This window comes from Botrytis porri, assembly GCF_014898465.1.
Source record: "Botrytis porri strain MUCL 3234 chromosome Unknown BPOR_001, whole genome shotgun sequence".
Taxonomy (NCBI): domain Eukaryota; kingdom Fungi; phylum Ascomycota; class Leotiomycetes; order Helotiales; family Sclerotiniaceae; genus Botrytis; species Botrytis porri.
This window is the reverse complement of record NW_024066075.1, coordinates 3,649,773-3,670,758: the sequence shown is the minus strand read 5'-3', so window position 1 is coordinate 3,670,758 and position 20,986 is coordinate 3,649,773. Positions and strand designations below refer to the sequence as shown.

General features: G+C 38.3%; 7 protein-coding genes across 7 annotated transcripts; 6 read left to right on the top strand and 1 right to left on the bottom strand.

Moving 5' to 3' along the window:
- Positions 1 to 552: 552 nt before the first annotated feature.
- On the top strand, positions 553 to 1,669 carry EAF01_000992 (uncharacterized protein; the record flags this gene model as incomplete). The annotated part of the gene is made up of 3 exons (XM_038909242.1): positions 553 to 739; positions 891 to 1,124; positions 1,205 to 1,669. 3 exons carry the CDS (start codon positions 553 to 555, stop codon positions 1,231 to 1,233), a joined length of 450 nt encoding a protein of 149 aa, XP_038776148.1. The 3' UTR covers positions 1,234 to 1,669.
- Positions 1,670 to 2,308: 639 nt separating this feature from the next.
- Positions 2,309 to 2,885, top strand: EAF01_000991 (uncharacterized protein; the record flags this gene model as incomplete). Its single annotated transcript, XM_038909241.1, is given in 2 exon segments — positions 2,309 to 2,620; positions 2,640 to 2,885. 2 exon segments carry the CDS (start codon positions 2,309 to 2,311, stop codon positions 2,883 to 2,885), a joined length of 558 nt encoding a protein of 185 aa, XP_038776147.1.
- Positions 2,886 to 3,695: 810 nt separating this feature from the next.
- Positions 3,696 to 5,813, top strand: EAF01_000990 (uncharacterized protein; the record flags this gene model as incomplete). Its single annotated transcript, XM_038909240.1, has 1 exon — positions 3,696 to 5,813. One exon carries the CDS (start codon positions 3,696 to 3,698, stop codon positions 5,811 to 5,813), a length of 2,118 nt encoding a protein of 705 aa, XP_038776146.1.
- Positions 5,814 to 6,598: 785 nt separating this feature from the next.
- Positions 6,599 to 7,172, bottom strand: EAF01_000989 (uncharacterized protein; the record flags this gene model as incomplete). The annotated part of the gene is made up of 2 exons (XM_038909239.1): positions 6,599 to 6,687; positions 6,758 to 7,172. 2 exons carry the CDS (start codon positions 7,170 to 7,172, stop codon positions 6,599 to 6,601), a joined length of 504 nt encoding a protein of 167 aa, XP_038776145.1.
- Positions 7,173 to 8,454: 1,282 nt separating this feature from the next.
- Positions 8,455 to 8,910, top strand: EAF01_000988 (uncharacterized protein; the record flags this gene model as incomplete). Its single annotated transcript, XM_038909238.1, has 1 exon — positions 8,455 to 8,910. The coding sequence occupies one exon, from the start codon at positions 8,455 to 8,457 to the stop codon at positions 8,908 to 8,910; it is 456 nt and encodes a 151-aa protein (XP_038776144.1).
- Positions 8,911 to 13,704: 4,794 nt separating this feature from the next.
- EAF01_000987 (uncharacterized protein) lies at positions 13,705 to 14,517 on the top strand (the record flags this gene model as incomplete). Its single annotated transcript, XM_038909237.1, has 3 exons — positions 13,705 to 13,709; positions 13,907 to 14,142; positions 14,276 to 14,517. The coding sequence occupies 3 exons, from the start codon at positions 13,705 to 13,707 to the stop codon at positions 14,515 to 14,517; spliced, it is 483 nt and encodes a 160-aa protein (XP_038776143.1).
- A 4,120-nt stretch (positions 14,518 to 18,637) lies between these two features.
- On the top strand, positions 18,638 to 20,358 carry EAF01_000986 (uncharacterized protein; the record flags this gene model as incomplete). The annotated part of the gene is made up of 3 exons (XM_038909236.1): positions 18,638 to 19,823; positions 19,898 to 20,050; positions 20,102 to 20,358. The coding sequence occupies 3 exons, from the start codon at positions 18,638 to 18,640 to the stop codon at positions 20,356 to 20,358; spliced, it is 1,596 nt and encodes a 531-aa protein (XP_038776142.1).
- Positions 20,359 to 20,986: the final 628 nt, after the last annotated feature.

Genomic DNA, 20,986 nt, shown 5'->3' with positions numbered 1-20,986 from the left:
CACATCCCATACGAATAAAATAGATGAGAGGCTGGCTGGCATAAACATAATACTAGGCACGGACCAAAGTTATCAGATTTCTAGAGCTACAATCTCTCTTCTTCTAATCATACCTTCTACACTTACAGACTCCATTGATATATCTTCAATTCTCACACCACACTTCAAGGACACCCCCAAATCATATTCAAAATGGTGAGTTTTTCTATCCCTTGTTTCGTTTCCCCTGACATACATATCTTATGCATTCCTGTCCATTCCTTGCTTGAATGGTGTTCCAATTTGAGCGTTGCTTCCGATTTGCTGGTTCTCATTCTGGTTTGTTACTGCCCGCTCATATACGGTTGCAAAAGCAACAATGCCGGATACCTAGTAGTAAACTGTCTGTTTGTGGGTTTATTCACCATTTGATGGCTCGGCGCATTATAATACGTTGGGGGACATCAATACCAGACAATTTGTACTGCATAACAACATTCTCACATCCCTTTACTTTACTTCACAACTCTACTCCATTCTATTGTTGCGGATATTAATCTCAAGATATCTAAAATGTCATCAACTAATCCTCCATACGATGCGCAGGCCTCCACAAACTACAGAGAAGCATTCCAACTCTTCGATAAACGCGGTACTCAACGTGTGCAATTGGATCAACTGGGAGATTTGTTGAGAGCGTGTGGTCAGAATCCTACTTTGAATGAGATTCGAGAGTTGGAGAAGAATGTTGGTGGTGAATGTGAGTTATTTTGTTGATTATGAGGAGGATTCGAGGATGTTTTTCTCGGTTTTGATATTCTGCGAATAATTTTCGTGGCGCGCAAAGCTATTGATAGGGCTTCCTCTCAACATCAAGTTATGGATTATATACTAATACTTCATCCTCACAGTCGATTTCGAAACCTTCTCCAAGATTCTCAACCGCCCAGGTGGATTCCGCGACCCAGGTGAACCAGAAGAATACTGTCGTGGTTTCCAGGTCTTCGATAAGGATATGACTGGATTTATTGGCGTTGGACAATTACGATACATCTTGACGAATTTGGGAGAGAAAATGAGTGATGAGGAGGTTGATGAATTGTTGAAGGCGGTTGATACTAGTAGTGGGGAGATTAATTATACTGGTGAGTTTTGAGGATTTTTGGCGAAGATATATTGGAGGGGAGATGCAGTGGGAATATAGAATGCTAATTTATGGATATAGATCTCGTACGAACTATCCTCGCAAACTAGATTTTGTACTTTGTTATGGAAGGGGGGTTGAATATTACTGGGAGATGAGTAGAGTGGAGATGCAATGGGAAAGGCAGAGAGAGAGGCAGATATACAAGTAAGGAGAAACGAAGATATCATATCAGTTGTAGGAATTACTTTTTCGCGACGGCATCAATAGGAGCTGTGGAGTGGAAGGAAGGATATTGATAATGGCTATGGCTATGGCGTTGAATGAACTTTTAGGCCTGCAAAGGCAGAAATGGATATTATGATTTTTTTCTTGATGAAGTTGAAGTGTACAGATTTTGTGATGAGCATGTTGTGAATATTTGAGTGTGTTTTTGATTGGAGATAGTGGTAGATGTAGATGTAGATGAAGTGTTATTGATGTTGGGTTTCTTAACCACTGGTAGGCTAGTTGTGGTGGGATGGGATGGGATGGGATGTCAGGAGAAGGCTGAAGTGTTAGCTTCGAGGCTGTGGTATTTCTGGGTTGTTTTGTGTTGTAAATAAAAATATAACTTATTTCTTTCTGATATTGACAACGGAACTTGTACTTTTTTTTTCGCACTCACCAATAACTTGGACTACTGAACAAGGAAGTAGAATAATACGAGTCTGTTATATCTCAAAATAACGATCAACAAATTCGACATCAGTAATCATATAGGAAAGAATTGTCCTCGGGCTTGGATTTGGATTTGGATTTGGATTTGGATTCGAGTGTAAAGGAGCTTTGGATTCAGAGATTCAGATTCAGATTCAGACTGAGATTGGGTTGGGTTGGGTTATATCGGAGTGCCTGGCTTCGAAGGAGATTTTGAGGGTTTGCGCCATTGCACGGCTGAACGGATATCTTCGACAATCTGCGACGAATTGACGTTCGTTAGAGGCTGTGGTTTATTGATTTATTGAGAGGCTGCGGATTTGAGAATCTGGGTTCCTGGATCAGTTGCGATTGAGGATTTGGGATTCAGAATTTGGGATTTGGAAAGAGGGGGTGGAAGTTTGGGGTATTGTAGGATTGCAAGCTCATAAGTTTACAAGCTCATAAGCGCACAATATCGCAGGCTCACGAGCTCACGATCTCACAATGTCTCCTCCAGAAATCAACACATATCATTGCGCCTACTGTACGAATCTTCTACTGGCGACGACGCATACGATTTCGACGCTTCCGAAGAGGAAAGGAACGGGAGATGGGAGTTTTATTTTGCCGGTTTCGGGGGTGGCGCCTGGATTTGGAAGACAGGGAGAAGGAAGGGAGAGGGATGGGGATGCGATGGATATAACGAGAGAGGGGATATCCGCGGATGGAGAGGAGGTGAAGGATGGTGAAGAGCAGGAACCATTACCAAGTTATGGGTATACAAATCTTCTTTCTCTTACGCAACCTAGTAAACAGGTGATTATACGGAAAGAAGATGGGTTTGAGAAAAGAGGAGTGTGGAAATGTGGACGGTGTGCGGTGGCGGTTGGCTATGAGGTGTGGGGGGGAGGGGAATGGGGGTGACAAGGGGAAGGAAGTTGAAGGGGAAGAGGGGTTTGAAGGAAAGATTTTGTATTTGTTGAGGGGGTCGTTGATCAGTACGGCGGTTATGAGGAGTGGGAAGAAGGTTTTGGAAGGGGATGCTGAGGTTCTGGGGACGGGGGTGGGAGTTTGGGAGTGAGGATGGGGGAGGAGGAAGGGGGAGGAGGATGGGGGAGGAGGATGGGGGAGGAGGATGGGGGAGGAGGATGAGGAGAGGTGGTGGGGGAGATTGTACTGATTGGGAGGAGAGAGTGTTTATATCATAAAATTATGGCATTTAATATAATATCGATGGAAATAGAGAAAAAGCAAAGATTCCCATTGATTTCTAGATAGTAAAGACGTTGATTTACTTGCCTTGTAAAAGTACCTGGGTACCCCATATTCTCGGGTATGAATATCCCTTGCTTTCCGCATTCATAGCACAGGTACCGTACGACCCTGAATTGACAAGCTGAGACTTCTAGAATTCTGAAATTCTGAAATTCTGGTATCCAACATTATAAAGAATTCATCTGCCCTTCATAACTTTCAAAAAGCCCTCTCGAGTACTTTTTGATGCTTCCAAGGTTACAAATAAGTACATACATACACTCACTCACACATTCACTGACTCAATACGTCTCTACCCACGCTCTCTTCCCCACCAACATACATATCTGTCATACCTTCCATTCTTGACAGCTCTTAAACGCCTAATTAATCACCAAGGGATTATAATACCCAACCAACTTCATTCATCCTGGCTTCCATCACACGTATCATACGTTCCCTCACTGTACTACTGCTCATCTTTCTTTCCATATCTGTCATTCTGGCTACCTCAAGGATTGGACCCAGACTGGGAGCTTTATTTAGTCAACTCAGACCTACAAATACAAGACCCCTCTGGTCCCCTCTCTCAACCACCATCAATCCAACCTCAACACGACTCATCACTACCGCAACCATGGCACCTTCTCAATACCAAAAGCCTCCTCAGGCTCCTCCTCTCTTTACTCATACCGAATCCCAGATTGTCGACGAGGCAAAGGCCTTGATGGACAACTATCGAAAAATGCTCGATGATATCGTTGCAAATGTCAAACCGGAAGATGCAACATTCGCAAACGTTCTCTTGCCAACCGCCAACCAAGATGATCTTGATTCGCTTCAAATCAGCGTTCTTACCTTCTACCAAGCTGTATCCGGCGATTCGAAACTCCGTGATGCGAGTTCGAAAGCGGAGGAAATTATGGATGAAGCGCAGATTGAGATGGCAATGAGAGAGGATGTTTTTAAATTGGTCGATGCGGTTTACAAGAAGAAAGAAGATTTAGATCCCGAATCGAAGAGACTTTTGGAGAAGGAATATAAAGGATATATTAGAAATGGATTGGGGCTTGAGAAGGGAGAGAAGAGGGATAGATTCAAGGAGATTAGTAAGAGGTTGGCTGCTATTGCGACTAAATTCCAGAAGAATCTGAACGAGGAGGATGAAGGAATCTGGTTCACATTGAAAGAACTTGATGGAGTTCCTGAGGACGTCATCTCGGGATTGAAGAAGGGTGAGGGGGAAAATGAGGGAAAATTGAGGTTGTCGTTCAAATACCCTGATTTGTTCCCTACATTGAAGTTCGCGAAGAATGCGGAAACCAGAAAACAAGTCTTTATCCAGAATGAGAACAAGTGTAAAGAGAATGTGGAATTGTTCAAAGAAGCTATTGTTCTTAGAGATGAGGCTGCTAGATTATTGGGTTATCCTGATCATGCGAGCTTCAGGATTGAGGATAAGATGGCAAAGACTCCTGCTACGGTCAATGAGTTCTTGCATGATTTGAAGCTCCAACTTACTCCGGGTGGAGCTAAGGAAGTCGAACATCTCAAAGCTCTTAAGAAACAAGATTTGGATGCTAGAGGATTGAGTTCGACTTTTGATGATAATTATTATCTTTGGGATAATCGATTTTATGATCGAATGATGGTGGAGAATGAGTTTTCTATTGATGAAAATAAGATTGCGGAATACTTCCCTCTTCAATCTACAATTGAAGGAATGCTTAAGATCTTCGAAGAGTTATTTGGATTCGTCTTTGTTGATATCAGCAGCGAGGAGGAACTAGCTAAGGTTTCACCAACTGGAAAGGGTTCTGATGTTTTACCTCATCCAGATGCCAAACTCTTTACCGTTTGGGATGATGAAGGTGAAGGTAGTGGATTTGTTGGTTATCTTTACTTGGACTTGCATCCACGTCCAGGAAAGTATGGCCATGCTGCAAACTTTGGCATTCAATCTGGTTTCTACTATCCAAATGGAACAAGAAGATATCCTGCTACAGCACTCGTTTGCAATTTCTCCAAACCAACTGATAAGAAACCATCTCTCTTGAAACACGATGAGGTTGTTACTCTCTTCCACGAATTGGGTCATGGTATCCATGATTTGGCTGGTCGTACCAGATACTCTCGTTTCCATGGTACAAACACTGTGCGTGACTTTGTCGAAGCACCAAGTCAAATGTTGGAAAATTGGTGTTGGACTCCAAGTCAATTGCAAAAATTGAGTAAACATTATGTTACTGGTGAATCTATTCCAGATGATTTGATTGCCAAACAAATTAGCACCAAACATGTTAACGGCGCTCTTTTCAATCTCCGACAACTTCACTTTGGTATCTTCGATATGACAGTTCATACTCCTAAGGACCATGCAGAAGCCGAAGCATTCAAAATCAGCGAATTGTACAATGAACTTAGAGCAGAAATCTGTGGTCTCAAAGGCCCAGAAGCTCTGGGTGCAAAGAGTGATTGGGGCAATGGTCAAGCTACTTTTGGCCATTTGATTGGTGGGTATGATGCAGGTTATTATGGATACTTGTCTAGTCAAGTCTATAGTGCAGATATGTTCTACACGGTATTCGAAAAGAATCCAATGGATCCTAAGGAGGGACGGAGATATAGACATATGGTGCTTGAGAAGGGTGGTAGTCAGGATGAAATGACTACCCTGGAGGCGTTTCTAGGAAGGAAACCTAGTACCGAAGCGTTTTATAGGGAGTTGGGTTTGAAGGATGCGAAGAAGAATTAGAGGTTAGGGAGGTGAAGAGTTAAGGATGGTGATAGGGGGGTAGCATTGCATATGTGATTCAGCAAGGGGAAGTTTAAAGGAAGGTTGAGAGGGTTATGATACTTAGTTGCTGCGAAATAGTTTGTTACTATGCAAGCGAACGCGAAGACTTCGGATGCGAAAATGAGAATTTTTTATGATGATTTAATTCGAGGTTTTGGAATTTCGAAGCTTTTGTGAAAATTGAAATTGGTGATGTGAAAAAGTTTTCATAATAATGTAAGATTGTATCCCGATCCGGGATATTGAAATGCTGGCAATCTTTAGTAGTCATCTTCATCCCGTTTTATCTCTTCTCGCTTTCGAGACAAAGTAGTTGATGTACTTCGACTGTGATGCTTGGATTGTTATACTTTGATTATTATACTTCAATTCTTATTCTTCCCTTGTTACACCTCAATTATTATACTTTAATGATTATACTTCTCTCGTTCCATTCATAAGAGAAAAATAGATGGAATTTGACCATTTCTTTGATATCTTAACTCGATTACTCCTCTTAAACAATACACAGAACCAGAAGCTGTTATTTCCTATAATCTTATTGAATTTATGTAAATCATTTGTAAATAATTTTTCATTTGTTTAATTCAGAAGATTTCAATAGAGATTTGAATAATCAAATCCCGCCTGTTTTCTTCTCTTACGAATACCTCGTTGTAATTCAAAACTCCTAAGAATCTCGAGTGTTAATATGCATGACTTATATCTCACACATCGATAAGTATATGTACCTCCCTGAATCCTTACTGTGGCATCCGCACAATCTTGATAAATTCTTCCCAAAGCTTAGAGACAATCGTCTCGACCCATTTTCCAATCATATCCCAATTTTCTGGTCAATATATGATATACTCTTCTCCAATCAATCAATCAAAACAAGATAAGAAGAACAAATCACTTACCCACGCCACTCCATATTTTTACAAGGCACCAGTCCCCCATTCTCCACCGTCTCTGCCCCATCGTTAAATGCATCTTATACAAATCATTATTGTAAAACTGCGGTTGTCCTTCCGCGGGAAATTCATACATGTTTTCCTCGTGTTTCCCATATCCTTTTATTTCAGCCCCATTTCTACAGAATTCATCGATTGCGGTATCGATATCGGTTGAGGAGAGGGGAAGGCCGGGTTTGGGGGGGGGGCGGAATGAGGAGGGGTTTGATGGGCGGTGGTTGGGTTGAGGAAGAAGACAGGAAGAGGAAAGAGAGGGGGGGATATAGGAAATGCATTTTGAGGGTACTTTTGTAGGAGAGGTGTGGTTGGGAGATGTGGGAATGGGAAGAGGTGGAGTTGGATGAGACTTTATGGCTTTCATTTGGATATACTTTTCTTTGCATCACGGAGTGTATGAAAGATTCAAACGAGAAGATCTTGCTCCGCCGAGACGTACTCGATCTCTTCATCTGCACAAAACTCTCTTGACATCAACAATCTGACATTTTCATCCCAAACCCCACGCTTTCCATCATCTGCTATCCACCTCAAAATGACGAAGAAAAGGAAAGTCACGCTGACACACTTATTCAAAAATCCACCATATTATTCATGGAGAAGTTCAAAAACCAAGAGCGTCTAAGCTTAACTTTAAGCATCCATTCCCGCACTTCGAGAACGAATCAAGCATTTTAGTAGAAGCATACCCTATGAACCCACAAAAGCCATATGCCGGTTTTGGTGGGGAAAAGTATACCAAATCGAAGCTCGAGATTGAGAGTATAAGCTTTTATTGTGTGAATTAGTTCATCCAGATCTACAGATCTAGAGAACCAAAACAAATATAATCCAGTCTATAACAAACAAAGTTTTAAATTTTGGTCTCACGAGGATAGGGCTGATAATGAACCGCCTTAAGGCCAATCTTTAATCTGAAAGTACGAGGCTTAGCTTCGCAGTATTACGCCACGAGATTGGGGAAATAAGAGCGGACGAATGGGGATACTGGGATGGGAATTAGTCAGGGGCTTGTCACCGCTTATTTTGAGATGTGGGGATCTTTAAATATATGATCCAAAACGTCGGCTTTGCTTGTTTGTATTTGGTGGATGATGACGGTCAAGACTATGGAGAGAGGGTTCTGTGTCTTGAGATATATGGATTGAGAGATGATGGTGAATTGGGAGGCGGCTGAGTAACGCTATTCATTTGACGGATGGGTGTTATGGAAATAGATCAGCGATTTGTAGAATTCGAAGGCGATGTCTATGGAATTGAGTTTGTATGTGTTTTTCTGTATGTAAAACTTGAGATGAAAGGGCTGATTGAGAAGAGATTTGTGGAACCGATTGAACCATTGGAAAGAGTTGGGAAAATTGTCCATTTTTTTTAAGTGAGAAATATTCTTCGTCATACTGCGGTGTCTTTCAGTTGAGAGTTGATATGGATGAGAATATATTAAAAAGACTTTGCAAGTTCCAGGTATTAACTCGACTATTCTAAATAATTTTGCATCTCTATACTTAGATATTGTCTTGTTTTTCCTCATTGTTTGTTCGCTTTCCTCTTTCAACAAAAAGACCCCATATGAATTTCCCATCTCTCATCGCCGCTGTCATTCTCCTGCCCTACAATACCCAAGCACTCACCTACTGGCTCGACAAATGTTGCATCCAGGAAAACCACTCGAAGCAGCCAATGGTACACCCATATTTGGAGGTAGTACTCATCGCTTGGCTATCCTTTTCGACGAACTCAGAGCAGAAGGAAAAAATGCAGGAGATCGCTTGATGAATGCAAGACGAGGTCCATATTTTACTAGGGCATTCAATGTTCTTTTCGGACAGGATACTCAGAATGTCAATAATGGGGTTGATGAGGATGAACAGACGGCATTGGCGCTGAGAAAATATTTCTTGGCTTTGAAGGGAATGAGGCATGAGGAGGTGCAGGTTAATGCTGATCTTAGGTTTTGTGGGTTTTGTTCTTTGAGGTTTGGGGAGTTTATAAGAGGTTCTGATATTTTTCATTTAGATTGTGATAATGACACACGATGGGTTCAGAAAACAGAAGATGGAGAAATGAGATGGAAAGGTGAGCAGCTTTATCATGTCATCTGATATGGGTCTCCTATTGCAATGAAATCTGTATTTCCTAAGTAGAGGACTAATATCGGAGGCAGCTTCCAGATACTGAGAATCACTTATCGACACCAAAACCTTATTGTTAAGATGCTGGTGTGAGTGCAATTACATGTAAGTTTCCCACGACTTAGCCAAGACAGACTATTTGTCTAGCCCGGTACTCCAAAAACTAACCATAACCCCAATCGGGCGACAATTACAGTGAGTCCTCCAATACATCCTTGATGATTCTACTGTATATAATTCATCCCATTCGTTTCAATCTACCCTATAACATCATATCTATCCAACTGACTGTTTCCCTAGCTCTACGGCCACGCATTCAACGAAGTAGACGCGCAAGCCGATCCTAGATTCAATAAATTGGCTCGATACCTCTTTTCCAATATCCCCAAGAATTTCGACTACGCGAACGTGTATTTAAATCCTAGACCTATCAATTTCATCACATCTACTTTCACCGCATTGTTGTTACATGAAGTAAGATATTTTGAACTTATTCTTCACCCCAATGGAAGCTTCGAGAGAGGGAAGATGCTAACTTGATACTCTAGATATCAAATACCAGACGATTCTTCATCTCGTTATAACCCCTTTTCTTCAATTTTAGTGTGAATGGGAGAAGCAGAAACTAACTCCTCGTTAGCGAAAGATCAATTCGGAGATATTTCATATGGATGGCATCATGTAGCCGAGGATGCAGAAGTGGATGTTGCCAGAAAGAATGCGGAAAGCTTTACTATGTATCATCTTAACTTTCTCTTTTTATCCTCTTTCAAAGTTAAAAAGAAGAGGATAAGTAGAAAAAATGAACAATCGCTAATTCTTTTTATTCTTCTCCTCAACACTGTATCTAGCCATCATCTCAAAGTTTCAAGATCACACTTTTATACTCGATAGGAGGGCTCTAGCGCATGGGGATCTAGATAAGGAAGATGATGTTTGTAAACCGACAGCTTGATTTGTTAAGTAAACGGAGAATAGGAGATATTCTTAGGGGATGCCTAGACAGGGATAGAGGAGCTAGAATTTGTGCTATCACTTGTTAGGAAAGGTTCATTTTGGGGAATCTGTCAATAGGCTGTGCAACGGATACCCGCGGGGCGGATAATGACCTTGACAGATAATCCGCGGATAATCCGTTTATAGAGCAAATAATTCAAAATCTGAACAAGTAACTTATAGAATAAATACAAATTACCCGCAGATATTCACTTATTCATATATTATATAACTATTTATAATCTTTCATAATATTAATATAATTTTATAATTAATTTAGAAATAGCTTCATATTTTAAGCGAAAAAAACAGAGATTCTTCATTTTTTTCGGAGAATCTATATATTCATGAATTATTTATAGATAATTCACAAATTATCTATAAATAATCTATATATCCATAAATAATTCATTTATTTATAAGTAGATGGATTATTTACAAATAATTTGTAGATTATTTATACAAAATAGATAATTTTAAAGCCTCAATAAATAATCCATAAAGTGAGTAAAACCTTTGATGAATAACCTATAAAGTAGATTATTTGTAGATAATCCACGAATACAGATAATTTGTGCGCAGCCTATCTGTTAAGTATCGAAGTTTAAATAAATCACTGTTATTACTATAATTTTTTCAGACCCTTTGTATGAGCAGTGAGACTTCAAATATGTAGCCATGGCGTTATTTGGGACAAATAGTGATAAAATTCGAGTTAGCACTACAGATGGTGACTTTCCATTACATATTACAGCACAATTTCATAATCGCACAATCATGAGATTGCTCTTGAATCTCATTATTTGATAGGTTTGTAACTCGAGCAAATGATTATATAACCGCGTCAGTTTTAATTAATTAACAGACTTATTTGTTACGATTACACACTAGAGCGCATAGGTAGAGGTCAAATAAACTGGAAATAGAAATCTGAAGAGAACAGAGATCCTTAAGGACCCCTTTATCTTTTTCATAACAGGAGGTCGTTTATTTCAAGCCAGTCTTAGCTTAAGGTTAGCGTGATGACTATCTAAGTGTCAAATTGATTGAGTAGAAGGGGAGATGGAAGAATATTTGTAGATCACCCCGTAGCATATAGGATAAGCTTGAATAGAAATTATGATTTTTGTGATTCAAATTATGACATAACCCACTCCTAGTCGAGTGTCGTTACTGTTAATTGTTCGAATTTGCTGATTCCAGGAAAGGATTAATAAGGTCGAAGAAGCACATTTTGAAGGTTAGTTTTTGAGCCGATTGTCGAGAATAGTGTTCATTGTATTTTACACTTTGAATCTATCCATACTATTACTATCAATCCCATGCATACAGCCAACCCCAATTTCAAATCTCTAATCCCAAGAAAGTAAAGACCAATGTCCGAAGCAAGAAAAAGAAGTCCACCTAATTTGTCCATCTAATCCATCATCTAAGATCGCATGTCTGCTTGCTCTAGGAAATTGATTACTGAGCGACAATAAGACATTCCCCGATGCTCTTACCACTATTGACAAATGCAGAGGGAGGGCAGTTGAGGCAGCTGCCAATCATCTCGTCATCGATCAATCCCGGTGCGACAGAATGCTGGCACCCAAGAATGGTGATGCATAGATAGGTGTAATAAGAGGCAACTTCTGTTGATGAAGTAACAGGGCTACCATCCACTGCGCAAGTGAGGATAAAGGGACTTACTGGCGATAGTGGATGGCGATAGTGAAACGCTTGGTAGTAGAGAGAGAGAGAGAGAGAGGAAGTGTAATATTGTTGAGTTTGTTGGAGAAGTGAGTGATACTGATGAGGATGAAGAATATGTTCTGAGGAAGAAAGAATACCTTTATACTTCAATTACTATTTGTGGAAATTATCTGTAGCGTAGCTTAGAACTTGATCAGCTATGCTAGACTCTGGTGACCGATACCGCTGATGAATCAAAACTCTATCAAAGACTCTCATCAAACGTACCTCGACCCGTTCCTGAACCTCTCACTCCCGAAAAATGTGAACGAAGGTCCCAGATCATAGAAGAACCTATCATTCTACGGTTGATATAGGGTTTAAGCCTAAAGATTGGGGACCAGGTGCATCTGTATACACTACACGGAGCCTAATATAAACTTTATCTTATCTATGAATGGGATGGCCAGATGGACTGGGTTCCACTGGAGGACTGATAAATTCAAATTGGAAGCGAGTGAAACTAACAGCAGGGTTCGCACAACATCGCTTGGAGAGAAAGCTAGTACGCCAGAGATGATTCGGAACAATATATTTAAGGCTACACGATTAAAGCAATCCCGACGAACCCGACGCATTGGATTAATAAAAGGCCTGCATTTAACAATATAGTTGCTCCCCAATGAATCATAAAATCGGGGACCTCATTCCCCAAAGTCCTTTCTAATCTACCCAAAATTTAATCTCTTCTCCTGCGCGCGATAGTAGTGGCATTCCACAGGTCAATCTGGCTTTGGAAGAGTTCGAAAAACATGGGTACTTATTTAGGACTTATATCGTATTTGAAGAGTAAGCGGTCGAATCAGAGTCGACGACTATAACCACTAGTATTGAGCCCGGTTTTTATAGCAGATGAATGGGATTAGAAAAGCCACATTGGAACCTCGTGTCACTCTTACATAGCACGATAGCTAGATATAAATTGTTACGAGTCATGACCCAAATCTTTCTTACTCACCAACTAGTTAGATTGGTGTATTTTGTGGATGCAATTAGTTCAATTAGGCTCCTATGTTGAAGCTTAATTCAGTTATGCGAAAGGATGTTAGCGAAGTATTACCCATGATGATGCCCAATAAGGTTATGTAGCCGCTCACGTACATCCGCAGATGCGCTCCTGTCGGATAATGCTACATTGACAAAAGTTCGATTGTCCGCCAATAATAAGTTTCCAAATGATAGTACCTTGAAACAAGGGTCTTGAACGTCACCTAAATAATTTATCCGATTAGGTGTTCCTTATCGCACCGTGTCAACTTTTGCTAAATCGGTCGAACCTGATATCAGATTCATTGTGGTTGAGTAAAGAGCGACATCGCTATAAGGTTATGATTTGCAACAAGCTTTTCGGATTTTCCGGGGTTCCTTGCTAGCTTGCGTATAAGCGAACGTTACCGACTGGAATACGCAATTTTAATTAGACTTCTAGAAGTAATACTAGTAGATCTCTCGATCGATTCTATAACCTGATTGGATGATATACGAGATAAGCTCGTATCTTGATAGCTCGCTAGTAGAGCCTACGCTCATACCATGCAGCGCCGCGCTTAGGAGAAAACAAGCACGGCCTACGGGTTTTGATTTTCTCCAAGCCCTGCAGTTTAGTTCTTTAGGGTACACCTCGTAAGGTCTTTCTAAACCCTTAGATCTCAGTCCTTAAGTCATTCATAGTCTATGACAAAGGAGCTAGTCCTACGGCAAGGCCTATTCAAGATTTGCTTCTTTCTGTAATTAGCTAGCTCATTGGATCAAGTACACATTGACAATGGAACTTACATTCTAGGATCTAGGTCATACGTACTCTTCTCAAACTAACATTACTTATTTAAATGAGATATTAGTGATTCTACAAAAAATTAGTTCAACTTGAAGATATATTAATGAAATTAGAAGTGAGATTTAAGCTTTAACTCATGTGCGTTTTTTTGATGTTATGCGATTGCTTATCCCGGCTAGGAGTCGAACGCTTCGCAATCGAGACCCTCGCTCATTACCCGACGGTTACATGATCTTTATTGCTCATAAGGCTTAAAGATGAAGTCCGTTGTCCAATGAATTTGTCCGATGAATTTCTCTTATGACTACTATATACATCAGAATCTATTCATTGATCTTATTCATCTTATTTATCTCATTTATCTCATTCATCTCATTCACCTCATCCACCCCATTTATTATCTTTCAGTCTTCTCAAGATTTATTCCTGCTCGGCCAATATCATAATGCGTCTATAAAGCTTCGTCAAATGTCTTCTCGTCGCCTCTGTTGCCGACCGAGCCTCGGCCGCTTCTTCTGCTTATAGCCCAGCCACAATCGCTCTCTATCTCGGTGTCCAAGCTGGTGATGTCACTGATTTGATGAACACCACCGACTACGTAAACATCGATGCGACCAAGTGGGCTGTCACCTTTAATCAGTACACCGAAGATGTGGCAGCGTGGTCGCCAGTGACCAAGGAACGCGTGTTCCTCGGTGATGCAGGAACTTCTCAATTTTTAAGACATGCCTGAGAAGCGATTAAATGCAGCTCAAACCGTGGGTGACACACAAGTCACCAGATAAGAGACGGTTCTTAAGCTGAAGCTTGATGACGCTGAAGTCGCAGACAGAGTTTCCTGTTTATCGGACATTGCTTGTGTGCTCTGTATTGGTGCGGCCATAGCAGGTGCAACTGGTCCGATTGCGGCATGTGCGTCCACAGCTTACGCCGCAATAGCTGCAACTGCGGCCGAAACAGCAGGAGCCACGATTCCGCCCATCATCCTGACTTTTGCTTCGTGTGCTTTACCGTTTGTAGCATCGGGTCTCGGTGTGGCTTCTGCTTGTATCGAATACCTTGGTGCTTAGGAGAGTCTGAACCCACCGTCATCGATCAACACAGATATAGTGTAAGTTGTCCCAACAATTATATCAAGCCTTCTAGTATTCAATTGTGGTGGCTACAAAGTTGTGCCTTGAAAGCTTATTTTTTCATAGTTATCGTTTTGAGCTTGATTTGTGGATTTTTCAAGGATTCTGCTGATGAACCTGGAGGTATCCAGGTCAGCCTTTGCAAGGAAACTTTGATCACGCATATTGGGCAGAACCTAGATCTTACTAGTATTGACATAATCTTTATTCTCCTTTCTTCCTTATATCTTAGATACTCGTATAGTTAATACCATCCTGTACCCGTCATTTACTACCATCATGTGTGTACTATCTGGAAATGATGACTGCCCACAGTACTAGTGCTCCAAATTTTGTGCCAGCATATGACGTAACCACGGCTCTGGTTCGTAATGCCTCAAGACCTTCATGTTATTTATGGTAGATATAGTTGACACGTAACTACTCTATAACTGTTTCATTGTTTCAAAAACATGCTTCGAAATGGCCACTTCTTTCGATCTGGTAAGGAAACCTTCTTTGTCCACAATCAACAGCAGCTTTTTCTTTGCACTTAAAATCAAAGTAGATACGTGCTTGTTGTCAAACGATCTCAGGTCACCCCTCTTTTGGGGAGGCAAGCACTAGGTCACCGAGACAGATAGGAAAGGTCTGACTCATCACTTGACGGTTGTGAGAAGAGCTGATAAACCCTTCAAAGGGAGAAGATGTATGAGGATGTAGTCGATCTCGATAATGCTGTATCTTAGATTTAAGGTTAATCCAATACCAGACCCTCTCCGCTGTAAAAATCAAAACAGTCTCTCCGCCCTTTCCCCATGGTCATATCTGCCCAAGACGTGAACGAGCCTTCGGTTTCTCTAGCATTAGAAAGAAGACAAATAACCCTGGTCTGTAGCGTCGCTATGCTTCTTTGAATCAATAAGATCAGTAAATTATTCTACTGTCCCTTGATGTATTCTGAGTATTTGTTATCGCCACTATATTTTCGGGAAAGCCATTAAAGAGAGCTCGAGCTGTCTTTTAAAGAGAGAATCTCTTTATCTCTTATATAATAAGATATCGCTTAATTTGATTTATTAGGACTTTTTATATAGTATAACCCCATATACTTTAGAAAGATACTAAAACTCAGGCTTTTTTGATATTCCATTTTGAATAATTAAGTATTATTTCACTAAATGAAAATTGATAGGAATTTTCTAAAAATTCATAAATTACATTAGTAAAGAGTTAATTTTGAAATATATCAGGTTATAATGATTATTGTCGCGGTGTGGAGGCTAAAAACTACAGGACTCTAATATTAGTATTGATGTTGTAAATTATGAAGAGAAAAGAGAGCTAAGCTACGAAAGGAATCTATATTTATACCCTCCTCCTTAACTGCGTTCTTTAGCCTCTAACCGATATCCCTACATCTTGTAAGATTTTAAACCCCGGCTTATCGCATATTAAGCGAAAACACACCAAAAACCCTCATTTCTTCAACTTTTAAACTATATATTAATTCAATCAATTTATAAATTAAGTTTATAAAAATAATATATAAGATTACAAATCATTGAAATGATTCAAAAAAATCAATGAAATATTTTTAGTTATTTTTTTGATAAAGTTATAGGTTCTTAAAATTGAAATTGTTAAAAAACTTGAAAAAAGTGGTTTTTTTGTATAGGAAAAGCATTACATGTTATAAATTCTGAAAAATTTCAACTTTAAAAACCTATAACTTTATCAATTTTTATAATTTCAAGGAATAATTTAAATCGAGTATTCTTTATATAGTTATTTCTTATGTATATAATTTCCAAATCAATTCATCAAATAGTTAAAGAATTATGAAAATAATTAATTTGTATGGGAAAACAGTATTTTTGCGGGGATTTTGTTACGAAAAAGGGTGGTGTGCGATAAGCCGGGGCCTCAACTCTTACAACCCTGTATCTTATACATCTTTATTTCTTTTCAAAATGATATATTAAATTCAATTAATAATTAATTAATAATTATATTTCATTAAATTTTTTTATTAAGATATCATTATATTATTTTTATTCAAAACAGAGATTGAAATATTGAGAAAATCTAAAAGTGTAATATTATTTCAATATAAGAATATTAATATTAAAATATTATATATTGATTTATTCAATAATATAAATAAAAAGAATTGTTCTTTTTTTGAATAATTTAAAATTTTGATTTATTCTTATATAGAAAATTAAAAAAAAGTGAGCTTTTATATCAAAGATTCTAAAATATCTTAAATTATTTTTTTTTAAATTAAAATCAATTATAAATTAAATATTTTATAATGTTTGAATAGAAAGTTGATTTTATAATAATATTTATATATTAATTTGAATTAAAAAAAATATAAAAAGATATATTTTATAAATTATATATAAGTTACTTATAATTATTTATTAAAAAACACTTATAATTAGATATTATAATATTATTATTACAATAAGTTTTTTTTTTCAAATAATTTGTTTTTTATATTAATATCAAATATAAAATATTATAGAATTAAATTAAAAATGAATTTTAAATTTAGAATTCTTAGAAATTTTGAAAAAATTAAAAGTATTTTCCTAAATAAAATTCTTTTAAAAATAATTTTGTTATATATTTCTTTTGAAAAAAAATCTATATAATTTTGAAGTTTAAAAAAATAAACAGTATTTTCAAAATTGTCATTTTCTTTTTCATTAACTTATAATAAATTTAATATTGATCTTTATATTGTTTATTATTTTTAAAATGATTTTATTATTCTTATATTATATTCTTTTATAATACTTAAAGATTAAACTTAATAAATCTAGTTTGAATTATAATTTTTCTTTTTCTTTTTATCAAAAGAAAAGTAAATATATTTTAAACCCAATTTCTAAATCTTTTTTATCTTTTTTAAATTAAATATACTTTTAAAATCTTATTTAAAACTTAATTCTTAATGTTTTTTTTAAATGTTTAAACTTTTTTCTTAAAATATTAACATAAATTTTTTGAAAAACCAACTTTTAGTTTTATAAATAAATTCTAATATAGTTTTTTATTATATTTTAAATTAATTAATATTTTGTTTTCCATTTTAAATCTCCCAAAAATTCAGTTTTAATTTGCGATATTCTTGAAACTTTTATATATTAATTTTGAAATCATTATAATGATTTTTGAATTTATAATTGATTTTTAATTCAATAAATAAAAGTGTGTAAGATATAGGGTTGTGTAAGATGTAGGGATGTCGGTTAGTCACGTGCACCCCTGACATTTAACGGGTCCTGATGAACGACGTTAGTTCAAGCTAGTCATGAACCAAGATAAGCTTAAATGAGTCATTACATAGGTATATAATATTCGTCATTTTACATAACTTTAATAGCATGTAATAATTAGACTTTTTGCTACTCGATAAATATGTAATCTTTAGTGTGAGTATTTCCACTACGATATAGGACTGAAATCTATATTATGTCATAAAAAGTCAAATTTTGACACTGTTTGTCCCGAAAAGGCTCTATGGATTATATTGTTCCGCGGCTCACCCCCCCACACGATGGTAAGCGAATATGTCAATGGAATACCGAAGTTATGTTTAGCTATATCTTGGACTATGCGGTATATACAGAGCAAACAAGACATATCTACGAGAGTTTATAGACTTCACATCGATTTTCATCGGCTGATCCAATCACATATCCATCACAAGTGATTCGAAGAAACTACATTCATTGGTTTGCGTGAATCAGCCGTAGCAAAATCCACGCCGTACTGAACACTTCTACTACCGTAGACACTACCTATACTAGTACTCCTCACTAACCATTCATAATGCATCCACAGTATCTTCTCCCTATGAACTTTCAAACCGTATAACCGTAGCTATAATCACTATGTACAAAAAGATTTCACAAACACTCTTAAACCTCCTTCTTTCCACTCTAAATGTTATCAAGAACATCATCTTCCCAACGCAGATAATTTCCAAGATTAAAAACAAATCGTCTTCCAGACAAAAAATCATCTTACCCAATCTACATTATCAAAAATCGAAACAAACAACATGTCTCAAGCAGACGGTCCCACTCTCAAAGCCATCTTCAACACAGGATTTGCTCTCTCACAAGCAGTATCCAGAAAATTATCTTCATCTGAGCCCCAAGCCCAGAGCATGTCTGTCTTCTCTTCAACTCCTGGTCTTCCCACTGATCTCACAACTCCACGTCCCAAGAGATCAAAGGTCCCAGGTCCTGCAACCCAACTTCTCAATGAATTATTCGAAGAAATTGATGACATTGAAGCAGTCGAGTCAACCGATGATTCTACCTATGTTGATGTTCAGCATGCGCGTCAGAGAGCTGGTAGACTAGGACTAAGATCTAGATCTCGAATCGAAAGATCGTTCAAGAGCAAGTCATTGGATGGTCCACAACAATCAATGAGTTCCTCCGACCATTTTATGAATTCCTCAGTCGAGTATTCACATCTCACTGTAAGCCCCGAAGAAGATCTCCAAAAGCTCTCAGACAGATTTGGAGAAATTCAATCTAGGAATAAAAAAAGCATCGAAGCTGACGACGAGACTATCTGTAACTCTCTTCCAGAACTGAACACTGGATATTTCTCACGCTACGCTAAGTTAAGAGGTTCTGCTAAAGCCCGTGAGCAAGAATTTCAAGATGCTTTGAAGAAGGAGAAAGAGACCTATGAACCTACGTCTGGTTTCCTCAAGAAGCAGATGCCTGGTCTTAGTGCTTCCGAGATGCGCAAACGAATCCCAAAATTGATCATTGCTGAAGCAGAATATGAATTCGATGAGGAGGATGAAAATGAGAAATCAGCAATTCAGATCCTCGAGGCACTTTTTAAGGAGCTGGCGGAGAGAGATGCTAGTACCGATAAGGATCAGTTGAAGAGTGCCAGACAGATCATCGAGGGGGTGCAAAATGAGGGCAAAGATCATGGAGAAAAACAAGCCGTTGCGACAGGCGATATCGAAGATGACTTTGTTCATATGGATCATAAGTCTGAAAAGAGCCATGGTCTCGGTCATGATATCTACAAATCTCGTGAAAGCAACATCTTCGCAGATTTCGCCGAACAAACAGACGATGAGATTCGAGAGTATTCCGCTATAGCCCAACAATACATTAAAGACGGGTGTAAAGTTAGACGACTTGAACAAATTATCGAGAAGGATGAGGAGGAACTGGTACAATCGCAGCAACAAAATAAAGTCGAACCAGAATGTACTCCTTCCTCTACAATCAAAGAGAAAGACAAACAAGAATCGACAAAATCACAACAACCTAATGAAGTCGAGTCAGAAGCTACTGCTCTCCGCGAGATCGAAAAAAGGACCATGAAGAAACTGCAGAATCGCAACAAATTCTCTACAAAGTTTCTCCCGTGATGGAATCCCCCATAGTCAATGACAAAGACACAATCCCACAAGAACAACCAGAAGTAGGAGGAAGTGAGTAGATCCAACACAGCAACAAACATGTGGGCGCCACTGACAAATAAGACACAAAGGAAGACGCAGACTCTCAGGACTCTCCACAAGGTCATGGTACTCCTGAGAATCAGAATCCAGAAATCGATAAACCTGTTGATGAATTTACCAGTATTAGTTTTGGTGATCTTGATATCTCGGATTCTACTTCTTGTGATGGAAACGACTCGGAGGAAGAAGACGAAATGCAATTTGGTATGGCGGCGGTAGCGACAGGGGTTATGATTGCCGCTTTGTGGCTGATCGAGAGGAAGACAGCATTTTGCTAGGGATTGTTATTTGATTTTCGGGTTGTGCTTTATTTGGTTGATGTTTCTGTCTTGTTCTTTGGGACTTCATATTTTGGAGTGATTGGCTATTTGATTGGTGGATTGCAACCAACACGGATATTTGAGTGATATCTTCCATGATTTTTAGCAAAGGAATTATGAAATCCTGAATACCACAAGGATTTGTTAACACATCCAAGAAAATGAAATGCGATTTTATCTTTACTACGCTATATCAAAACCGTGACCAATCCAAACAAGATAATCTTCGGCTAGAAAATAATTACGCGACTCCTTTTCTCCCAACTCACTACCCCGAATCTGTTAAGCGATTTATAAATCTCAAGTATTTCATCTGGAAAATATACATCGGTCATTGGATTAAAGATATGTGCTTTAATACTACTCATCTGGGAAATCGAGCGCCAAGTGAGATCTCTCATAAATCCTCGAATTTATCCACCAATGTAATGAGTAAATAGCCATTGCTTCATTAAGCTCGTCGGAATCAACTCAACATAAGCCCAAAATGAATATATGTCCACGCGCCCTCGTAAATTGAACGATAATTGTAAATACACCAGAACCATAGAACCTAGATTATCCTAATATTCAACACTTTTGTTAA